Source organism: Dendroctonus ponderosae, unplaced genomic scaffold, assembly GCF_020466585.1.
Source record: "Dendroctonus ponderosae isolate FM_Combo_2020 unplaced genomic scaffold, Dpon_F_20191213v2 Dpon_F_20191213_4, whole genome shotgun sequence".
Taxonomy (NCBI): domain Eukaryota; kingdom Metazoa; phylum Arthropoda; class Insecta; order Coleoptera; family Curculionidae; genus Dendroctonus; species Dendroctonus ponderosae.
This window is the reverse complement of record NW_026018611.1, coordinates 7,115,127-7,126,346: the sequence shown is the minus strand read 5'-3', so window position 1 is coordinate 7,126,346 and position 11,220 is coordinate 7,115,127. Positions and strand designations below refer to the sequence as shown.

General features: G+C 32.3%; 2 protein-coding genes across 7 annotated transcripts in view; one reads left to right on the top strand and one right to left on the bottom strand.

The window, feature by feature from the left end:
• LOC109537128 (puratrophin-1) overlaps nucleotides 1–5,384 on the top strand; it is a gene marked incomplete at its 5' end in the record, with an annotated part of 73,879 nt that extends 68,495 nt beyond the window's left edge. For 2 of the 3 annotated variants that reach the window (XM_048665620.1, XM_048665617.1), the window contains 7 exon segments: nucleotides 362–607; nucleotides 2,843–2,989; nucleotides 3,049–3,262; nucleotides 3,313–3,429; nucleotides 3,610–3,684; nucleotides 4,052–4,282; nucleotides 4,417–5,384. In XM_048665620.1, coding sequence (XP_048521577.1) covers nucleotides 362–607; nucleotides 2,843–2,989; nucleotides 3,049–3,262; nucleotides 3,313–3,429; nucleotides 3,610–3,684; nucleotides 4,052–4,282; nucleotides 4,417–4,490 — 1,104 coding nt within the window. 3 annotated transcript variants of the gene reach the window in all.
• Nucleotides 5,385–6,537: 1,153 nt separating this feature from the next.
• Nucleotides 6,538–11,220, bottom strand: part of LOC109537139 (potassium/sodium hyperpolarization-activated cyclic nucleotide-gated channel 3) — a 7,667-nt gene continuing 2,984 nt past the window's right edge. For 2 of the 4 annotated variants that reach the window (XM_048665706.1, XM_048665707.1), the window contains exons 2-9: nucleotides 9,275–9,522; nucleotides 8,979–9,213; nucleotides 8,780–8,918; nucleotides 8,297–8,470; nucleotides 8,044–8,202; nucleotides 7,791–7,980; nucleotides 7,608–7,732; nucleotides 6,538–7,378 (exon numbers count right to left, since the gene is read on the bottom strand). In XM_048665706.1, the coding sequence (XP_048521663.1) occupies nucleotides 7,151–7,378; nucleotides 7,608–7,732; nucleotides 7,791–7,980; nucleotides 8,044–8,202; nucleotides 8,297–8,470; nucleotides 8,780–8,918; nucleotides 8,979–9,213; nucleotides 9,275–9,522 (1,498 nt within the window). In that variant the 3' untranslated portion in view covers nucleotides 6,538–7,150. The remainder of the gene's footprint in view (nucleotides 7,379–7,607; nucleotides 7,733–7,790; nucleotides 7,981–8,043; nucleotides 8,203–8,296; nucleotides 8,471–8,779; nucleotides 8,919–8,978; nucleotides 9,214–9,274; nucleotides 9,523–11,220) is intronic. The other 2 variants (XM_019903739.2, XM_048665708.1) reach the window with 2 other exon arrangements.

Below are 11,220 nucleotides of genomic sequence, written 5' to 3'. Positions count from 1 at the left end.
TAATTGATGTGTCCAAGTTAGGAATCGCTAATTAATGAATGATACTAATAAAAACGGATGTTCATTTTGATAAAGCAAAAGAAAATTATGTAGCAGTAATTAATTAAATAATGATATTAATGCGCGCGTGAAGTTGGTTTGTTGTATTTGCCTCAGCTTTTTTGTCTCAACTGGCAATTAAGCCGGTTTTTCTGTTTATGTGTTAAATATTATTCATATTCAATTTAAAGTTGACGACTAGACGTTTAAAAAAATGCATTTAATTTTTTTAAAACAGATATCAACAACAATCATATCAAGTTCTAATAACGTAAACCTAATGAAGATTTTGAAAAATCTGATAGAATCAATATTTTTGCAGAGTAAACAAATGGAACTTGGTGATAAAATGGACCTGGCAAGCTACTTGTTGAAACCTGTGCAGAGAATGGGAAAATATGCTCTCTTACTGCAGCAAATGATGAAAGCATGTCCGCAGTCAGTTTTGGGTTCTTCAGAACGATCGATTCAAGAACTTGAAGATCTGCGGCAAGCTGAAGAAATGGTGCGTTTTCAGCTCAGACACGGAAACGACCTGTTGGCCATGGATAGTATACGAGAATGTGATGTAAGTTTTAAAAAATCAATMATCGATTAACAMTTTGCATTAACAAGTTGCCAGTTGGTTGTTTGATGAAATCTTGAAGAATTATTATTTAAAAATTATTATTAACTAGTATGAGAGAAAGAATGCGTGAAAATAGGTACTTTTATGCAACCAAAAAGGGAAACAASTGAAGGAAACGATGATTTTAACATWACACTTAAAAGTTACATAAAATATACTGGGTGTCGATTTTTTGCACATTTGGAATCMTTAGGCTGGATTTTTTWAAGTTATGCSTTCTTAGATATTTAAAAAATTGCCGTTGTTCTCGATTATKYATGCCCAAAAATGTGGAAAAACCGAATATATATKAACGTAAAGACGATTAACTTAGGGCYCATTTGAGTCCATCAAGATAGACTTTGTCAATGACGGAAGCAGAAAATTTGAAATTTAATACAACCGGTWAAAATTAMAAAATAAGCTGATGTTGATGATGATTTCTTGAAAAMTATTACGTTTTCCGAATTAYAATTTTTTTGTCGAMWRCYWCWWWATTTRCGATTTTAKCTGMGCGTYYAAATWTKGAAWCTYTGAGCTKKASTSTCMACAGYTATARWYTAGCTGAGGACACTYTGTACATCTACATTGTTTTSYRCKTTARGAAYYTAAKTKTCGAATGYCAMRRRRYTYGSSAYWWYGGGTGTTKWTWTTAAACTTTCAGAMTCTTTRRTGTCAGCAGTTTAWTKTRSCGAWWWWKWAMRTYTTGWSMRTTAAAASCAGYWRATWGGGGCCCAGCACCCGTTGRTWTTTWACACTSTRMATGYAWTTKTTGTGCCGAAWTGAWKAAWWTKAATKTTTCATATAMATGAAATAAAAAAATACATTTGTATTTTTTTAGTATTTGGCAATCAGTATAAAAACGAATCWATGTACCAATTGTGCAATTTGTCAATAAAATGCAAGTCAATAAAATTTAATTTGCAAAAAAACGTCGTTTGTTATACATTTTTGTATATTTATTGTTAAGCATTTCAACCAAAATCTCGGATTTTCCTCATCATTCTCTCTCAAACATTTTTTCACCCGTTTTCCAGAGGCTTTTCTACTAAATATTATTACCATATTATTATAATAATTTTGTAATTAGGCAAGGAAAAAATACAAACACATAAAATGGTAATTTTCGCAGACGGAACATTCCAACCACTGGAAACAAGAGATTTTGTTAAATTTTGAATAATCTAAACTATTTTTAAGTCAACTTTTCTAATTCTATTCGCAGAGTATGTCTCAATATGCCAATATGTCTGTAAAAATGTTTTACTATGCTTAATTTTTTGCTTTAATCGAGTTTTTAATTTGCTCATATAATACAAAATCTAGAATCTAGAAAATCTAATCTAAAAATTATTTAAATAAAACATTATAATGAAGATAAAGTCGCCAAATATAACTAATTTAAAAAATACGTTTGTGATTTGAATAGTGAATTAGACTCAGGAGTAAAAAAGGCTTCTCGGAAGCAAATTCCTCTGTAACCAATACCTGTTGTCTGATTGCAGCCGCAAAAATTACAAAGTTTGAAACATTTTCTATGGCATTTATTATTAGTACAGTTAATAGGATTTACAATATATTTGAAACAATAATAAACAAAATAACATAATAACAAAATATATTTAGAGAACCACAGGTCAGACGCAAAACCGCTTTTTTTATTTACTTATTTACCTCCTTGTAGATATTTCAAGTGAACGACTTTTTACACCCACAATTATAAGTTAAAATATTTAACAAAACAGATATCAACCCGACAATCAAGATAAAAGTATACATTTTAAGGCATAACTGAATTTATTCAAACAACATTAGGTGCCCCGTGATTTTTAATTTTGTTGGTGAAAATTTTGATTATTCACTTGCATTTTCTCAGAATGGTCAGTCCAAAGAGTTATTCTTTCACCACCCTCGCTTGAAGCTAGTGAGTCTTGTGGACTTTTAGAGCTTCGAAAAAATATTCTTGCCGTTTCGCAAACCCCGGTGCATTGCATCTTCAGAGGAGGTTTATTAAGATCATGGACCAAGTCTGAAGATGCAAGCCGCTCGGAATTGAGAAACGTCAGCAAGAAATTATTGTTTACAGTGTGCTCACTGAAACCTGACCAAGCTCTATGTATATTTTGTAGACTCGGTGTAAAATAATAAGCTTCAGTGAAGAATGCAACAAATACGAATTTGTCGCTTCAATTTCAGGTAAACCTGAAAGAACAAGGTCGTCTTCTAAGACAAAACGAATTTCTGGTTTGGGAGGGAAGAAGTGGCAAGAAGTCGTTGCGACAAGTGTTCCTATTCGAAGAACTTATACTGTTTAGTAAGGCTAGGCGATTTCCAGACCGAAAGGTTCGTAACCCTCCAAAACACCAGGACACTTAGACCTACTAGGAAACAAATATTTTCAGAATCTTGACCTGTATATCTACAAGAACAGTATAAAAATGACGGACATAGGACTGACCGCTCGAATAGGCGAAACCCCTACCAAATTCGAAATTTGGTTCCGTAAGAGGAAACCGAATGATACCTTCACTCTTCAGTCGATGTCTGAAGACGTCAAGAAAGCGTGGACCGAAGAACTATCTCAGCTGCTGTGGAAACAGGCAATCAGAAATAGAGGTAGAAAAATCCTACTTAACCAAAGCTCAGATAAAAAGATAATTTTCCAGCTGTACGTATGGCCGAGATGTCCTCCATGGGCATAGGAAATAAACCGTGCTTGGATATCAGACCTAGTGCAGACCAAATCAACGATAGGTCGATTAGTATTGCACAACTTAGCAAAAGTAAGTGAAATTTAGCGAAGACTTTCAAATTGCATGTGAATGTAACAATTATAATATCCCAATTTAATTTCTATTCAGTACTGATAGTTCCTATTAAAACATCCTAAGCTCACCATATTATGGCATCAACATGCAACGCAAGAGGCAAACTGCTAATGTTAAAATGTACATATTTTTTAGATTTCCATTCAGATTTCTGCACGATGACAAGAAAATGGCGTATTAATGCAATGTTACTTTGTAACAGTTTAAAAAGTAAGTCGATTTTATGAAATACTTATTTTTGTGTATAGAGATAAGGAAACTTATTAGTCTATGTCATTGCGTTAATTCGTCATTAATGGTAACACAGAAGCCCGCCTAATTTTGTATTTACGTTCCCTTATGGTTTTTTTCTTGGGTTGGGTTAGCTTTAGTTGAAATTTCTCTTAACCGGTTCACTCTATTTTATCTAATTACTTGCATCCTTTCTGGACAATAATCATCCTTATCATTCCTGAAGGCGTTTTGCTACTGTTAATTACATCGCATGTTAGTCGCGCACTTTGTCAAACTGCTGATTTTATCTCAATCCTGCATGAGTACATTTTAAATCCCTTTTTTGTTTTTCTTCGATCCACAGCTGCACCAAGATTTCGCAACTCGATTGCAGGTCCCACCCCGGAATCCTGCAGAACTATTAAGCGACCTCATTCTGTTATTTCGGTATCGAGTGTCTCCTCCGGTAGCACCAGTTCTGGTGGGTCTGGAGGACACTCAACCAGCCAGGGGCATTCTAGTATCGGATTTGACTCGAACTATGATAGTCCGAAACCGTATCGGTCTGCTACACTTAATAGTCAATGTTCTGTAGGTAAGTGACATTATATTCTCTATGTGTGACTTCTATTTCGGCAATTTAAATGCATTTTAAGTTGTAAAAAGCAACTTTTTAAAATAGTGATGATTTAGGCACCGCAATGAAAATTAATGTATCAATTTCTGCAGAAAGTGGCATCATAGCTGACATATCAGTTGCATCAGATGAATATCCCGAGCAATCGCAGCACTCCAATTCTTAGAACGCTTTAAAAAAATTAGACAAAAAAATTGTTGACTGTTTTAAGTCAGTTTAACCCACACCATGTGCCAGAATCTACCAACTAGCTTTAAGTTATTTTTAAGTCTGATCATTGATTATTTTCCTTTTGAACTTAACTACTACTTTGGTTTTACTAATGTACCCCGCTATGTTTTTTTACAAAGATGTTTACATTTTTCTGTAAATATTAAGTAATATTAAATCACAAAATATAATTTATTTTAACGGTCGTAAATCGTGTTGTTACAGATCTATATATGTTTACTTAGGTATTTTAAAGTTCTCCCCAATAACGGTTTAGTTATTAGTCATCAATAGTACCTAATCGATTAACAAATTAAATTTTTTCGACTGCATAATCTGATTCTTCAGGAATACCGAAACGAGTATAAAATTCTTGGTTATTCAAAGCACTTACAAAAAGTTTATTTCAGCGCCAAAAAATACATCATATTGTTTTATTAATAAATAATAAAATCAATTTAATTTAACGATTGTTTTATAAGCAATTTTCAGAAGTATTCCAGCTTTACTTAGCAACTCAGTTCTTTTAAGAACATCTCTATAAAAATTTAGATTTTGGAAATTGCTTATAGCCTATTTTCATAAGATAATCGATTGAATTGCATGGTAGCTCATAAAGTAGTTATAGCTTGTATTTTTATACTTCCCGAAGTTTCCTCATTTCAAATTGCTGTTATCAACATTTAGCCAAAATTGTATTCGCCTAATAGGTATTTTCTTTTGGACAACTACACCGAATATAGAAAACGCGGATGGACTTTTAAGTAATTCATACGATGTAATAAAATTTGTATAATGCAATTTTTATATTCACAATAGTCATATTACTATATAAATATGTATAAAACCATATCGACTTGTTTTATTTTCCATGCCCTAACGTATGCCGTCACGTAAAATTCATGCACAAGAACACATTTTCAGTGGTTTATAAACTTACTATCTACGGTACTTACTTGTAGTTGGATCTTCGTTGATTCAACCCCAATCTCAAATGAATATAAAGCACTTTCTGTCTTTTGCAGGCCTTTATCAACACAGAAACATAAAAACGTCCGTACATTTATGGGTTCCGAACTTCGCAACCGCCGAAATAATATGCAACTCTTTGTAATGGAAAATAATATGCAATTTTTCTCAAACATTTGCTTAATTATTATTTTAAATTGTAATTATTAACACGAGCTGAAATATTTCTCTTGCAAAACCCGAAAATACTCCGGACGAATAACAAATACACCTGCATGCGTATATGTAAGGACGAAACACAATTGGTTTAAAAACTAGTTTCAGCCTGTATAAAAATTATACAAGGTGGTTCAAAAGTATTTTGCTTGCATTACAAACATTTTCTCATTCTGTATGTATTCTGTTTTACCAACGACCCAAAAATTAGGGTCCATAATTTAAACTGCATATTTTTCGACTCGAAATAACACACATAATTAATAATTGTCAAGTAATTCATACCAGATTGCCAAAATGCCTCTTGACTTTACTCATACGATTAGATATAATTTTAAATTTTATATTACTATTTCCAAAGAGTTATTAGCTGTAAATAAAAAACAAAAAAATATGTTTTACACCGTGAATCTAGCAAATGAACGATTTGCGTACTTATCGTGATATGAGCTGTTGTATTTTTCTATGGTACAATTATTATACAGGGTGTCCCGTAAGCACATGATCAATAGGGTACTGCGATATTCTTTGAATCAAAATAAGACGATCTGACCTAACTTTTGTTAACAAAAAATGTCTGGCTCCTCTGCTATTAATGCTCAATGATTTAAAAAAAAAATTTTTTTTAATGTCGGGAGAATGGTACGATGTATTTTGGTGAAACTCGCTGTGAATTTGTTCTTACGTAAGACTCATATTTTGATGAAACAATCGAGTTAAGCCGTTTTTGACACGTGATGAATTCTTGAGTGTCGTAGTACAAAAACTACCAGAACTTTTTATTTGGTGTATGAAATAAACTCATTTTTTTTTTGTTGATGCACTAATCGTTTATTCACAATTTTGAGCTCTTTATACAATCTTGCCTGCAGTAGTGTTAGATTGAAAATGCAGTAAATAGATGAAAATATGGAAAAGAATAGTCGCGCAATAAAATATGAAAAGATAAGTTTGTTTCGGAATAAACTAGAAAGTGATAAAACACTCTGCGCTTTCGTAACGAAGAATTTTCGATCTTGTTTTATTGTGCATACATAATTCACCGAATTCTGACTAATGTTGCATATAAAACCACTTGACTTATTTCAACTATTTTTTTAAAAACGCTCTATATTCACTAGCACTTTTATAAAACGTGTTAAGTTAATCATTTTTGCTGGATATTAATTAAATATGTTGAAACTACTTAGCTAATCTACTATGTAACATAAATGTTAAATGTGCATTAGTTCGAAAATCGAAAATTTTCTATTTTGTGTGCAAATAACTAATACTAAATTATATCAATTATTCTGAACTACACGCTTAATTATATCGTAATTCTAAGCAATATTTTTTTTAATAAGCGACAATTGCAATAAGTTGTAACTAAACTAGGTAACTAACGCTCGAAAAACCTTCGGATTCTTCAGATATCATTCTTTTAGGGGTCTAGCCAAAATAACGAAATAAATTACCGTATTTCCAAATCAACTTAATTTTAATTTTACCTTGTTTAGTATCAACAATATTTGCTGCATCCCCTGCTCTCACCAGTTGATCAGCTGCCTTGTTTTGAACCATTTTCCATAAATCTGGATGTTTCGCCATAATTGTCCAGAAACTGTGTCGATCTAGTTTGTAAATTTCGCAAGGAGTGACCGCAGTTACATTTCCATTCTGAAAAATGTAATTAGTCTCATTATAGCTGAGAAAACTGCTTTCAACGTCTAATTTAATAAATGCACGCATATTGGTTTTAAATCGTGAAAAATTGTGCTTTCCATTTTATGAATTACCTTTTCATGTAATTTATTTTTAAAGTTAATTAAATGAATCATTCAATTTTTGACTTTCTATTGCTTGACACAGCCCAAACTTAAATTAAGAGATCGTGAGTGAAACTTACTCGGAATAAATTGAAAGCTAAGGCTACTTCTCCGAAATGACTTCCATCCCGCAAATAACACACTGCTCGATCTTCTGACGTTGTAACCACAACTGTTCCGGCTAACAGAATAAACATACACTGACCTGAAAAAAATCATAAATCTTAACAAGCCAAGACCTAGAAATGGTATGGTAAATTTACCTGCATTACCAGCCCTAATGATAATGTCACCAGGCAAAAATATTTCTGATACCAAATGCGAGCGGATCCTTTTCAATAAATTTGCAGGAAACTTGCCAAACATGTCGATGTTTCTGATGTTTTTCTTAGTAGCGGCCAGCAGGATTTCTCTTCTCAGAAAGTTTGATGTTGCTTTTTTTATTACTGACTCCTGAAACCGTTTGTTAATTTTCATTCAAATTCAAGCAAATTTGAATGAAAAATGAGTAATTACTTTATAAAAATGGCCCTGATACTTGAATTCTAGATATAGATAAATCCTCTTCCGAAGAGTCATGGGCAACGCCTTATATCGCATATACGCATTTACCGAATCATACACAGTAATTTGTTGGTTTCCAGCATTAAAATACTTCGACCAAATTTGTGTCGTCTAAAAACCCAATTCGGAATAAAATAATTGGCCCTCTCGTCGGCCAATTACTGAAAAGTTTAATTTTCAATCGCCATGACACGCATTGATTTACCTCTACCAGAATGGCCAAGTGTAGGACGAAGCCGAGCAAGATGAACGTATTGGAAAGAATCAATTCCGCTAAGTATTCCTTGTTGTGGTGGCCGTTACTAACCAGCATCAACATTTTTAAAGTGGCTTCTGAATGTTTGAGGAATACTCCTCCTGAGTGATTAGGTACATCAGTCTGAAAATAAATAATTAAACAATGAAGTGATGATTTAGATCAATTTTTTAAAGTTCTATGACTTGAAAATTACCATTAATTTTATTTCAATCACGTCATTTTAGTATTTTACCAAACTATGACAAAAAACACCGAGAAATGAGCAAAAACGGGTCGGAAAACTTGAAACTTCGTCCTAATATTGCACATAAATGTCTAATATTCGAATTTCGCTTTCTGGGTCAAAACTGCCCAAATTTCCTCACACATATTGTTATAACTGAATCGAATTTTCACTTATAACTGAATTAATTGAATCAATGCACTTGCCAAAAATGAAAAGGAAATGTAGATGCAAAGAACCAGTCCAACTGTAATATGGAGTATTAACTTCACCGCTTTATAGGTGAAGGTACTGAAGCCATAGTATAAGCGAAGATTTTGCAGGACTTTCAGACACCAAAAGTACCTGGAAATGAAAAAGCAACTGAAAATGTAAACGTTTTTTGTTATAATTTACTGAACCTGCCTGAAATATCTGAGAATGACCAATATTGGCGTGGTCATGTGGAACGATTTCCTCTGAAGCGCTTCATCCATTCGAGAGAATCGTAATATTTGAGGCAGAAATGAAAGAATGTCGAATATAAAATATGTGCGCAGGTAGCGTGCCGCTACATATCCCGTTTTCATAATTACTACGTTGTGGGTTTCGTCGTAGCATCCAGTACTGAATGTTATAATTATCAGGGATATAAAGACAACTATAACAAAATAGATAATGTGAATCAAGCGAAATGAAAAAAATATATTCGTATCACTTACGATTTACTGGAAGCAAGATTACATTGATTATCCAATTGCTTTCCAAAAGGGGATAAACTACTGGTGCAGCAATGAAATGCATTATTAGTATCACCACCACTAGCATGTTAAAGTAAAAGCTGAACATGCTGAAGGGGTGAATCATATAGTAATGTTCTACTAGATGAGACTTTTCAGCTTCTTTTAATCTGTTGAGGGATGGTGCGTAGGATTTGGTGAGTGGGTGTCTTTTGTCTATCATAGTTGACCTGGAAATTGTCCAATAAAAATTTATTAGTCTGCGAATTTCCGTAGTCTTTCAGCTCAATAGGTTCTTAATGCATTTCACTTCCACATTTTACTTTTCAAGTTATTTCACATATTAAAAACAATGCTTTGATTAGCCCAAAGTAATGATTAGTACAGGAAAACCAGTTGAATAAATTTTTTTATTATTATTTGAATTGCTTATGGTTTCAGTCATATTTCACTTCGTCCCTTAAGATCGATTTTATGTTTTTCTTATACAAATTTGAATTATGAGTATGAATTATATATTATTTCCAAAGTCTAACTGCTGATCAGTAGAAATACTGAAGACGATTAACTTATTAAAACAGTGAAATTAAAAATTACAACCAATTTTAGTGTTTTTTAACACTTGAAAAATCACAGCGCAAAATTTCAGAAATTAAAAATATTAAAAATCAAGCAAAAGCGAAAAATAATCACACGATCTACATGCAAATACATAATAGTACTATAATATTTTGTAATCATGATTCAAATAACTATTAAGTAAAAAACCATTTTTTGAATTCCTCGAACATATTTGCGTACAGTTTTGCAGCCCTTCCACTGAAAAGGAAACGATTTGTAGGAATCAATAGTCACAAATTTGTTTTCTCATTAGCCATTGTTTTACACACGCCACCGTACCTTTGTCTGCATTCCTTTTCCTATATCCTAATTCAAATGTATTTTCTTTGGCTTCATTTTTCTATTCATCCAGAGTTAAACTGTACCAGGCTGCAGCTGCCATGTGAAAAAATTGGGAACAAATGGACTCAGATGCAAGCTTATTTTTAYAATGSCGTTTTGAACAAAATYATCCRWTAATCCAAACAATTTATTAARTCAATAAWRAGTTTGAWAATGTGTGGAATRCAGCGGTAATATTAGGAAATAATTGCATTAAAGTGATAATAGGTATAACAAAGGGAATTCCGTACATGATAKATATTATTCAATATATTCAATATTCAATTTTTCATTCAAAACCCATAAAACTGGCTTGAACATCGTTTACACGCTCAAGCCAACGATTCCATCTGAAGTGAATTTAGTTTTTAGTATCTGTCTTCGTTTTCGAGTTATTTGCACAAATATAAGTCCATGTAGGGTTCCTGGGTGATTTTCCATAAATTTTCTTATAATTTCTTAGCGTCCTTTTGTTCAAATTTTTTTGTGAAAAAAATTAATTTCGTTTATTACAGCGTTACATTTTTGTATATTTTTATTTGGATTAGCTTACAGCCGATAAACCTGAATTATTGTAAATTAAATTGAAGTAAAAAAAATAAATTTTAAAGTTTAAACTCGTGCGCCATCCCTATTTTAACCTCTACTTGCACTTGAAGCTTTCAGAGAAAAATGTGAGCAAAAGGACACACAAAAAATATTTAAAAAAACGGTGTGCGTCACGGGACGCCCGACAGAAGTGATAACTTCATAAATTAATAGAAATCATAAAATATTCAACTTATTTAACGCATGATGGATCATGGATAATTTATAAATGGATCAGGAATAGGTAAAATTTCATTTAATTTCCTTTTGAATGTAAAATATATTTTTATTTGCAACATTTAACATGCTTTAACGAGAGTACATATTGCTCTTCTTGGGTTTGTGTAAACTCTTCATTTGAGTTTCTGTATTTTTTTCTCGTAATTTCTTATTTGCTT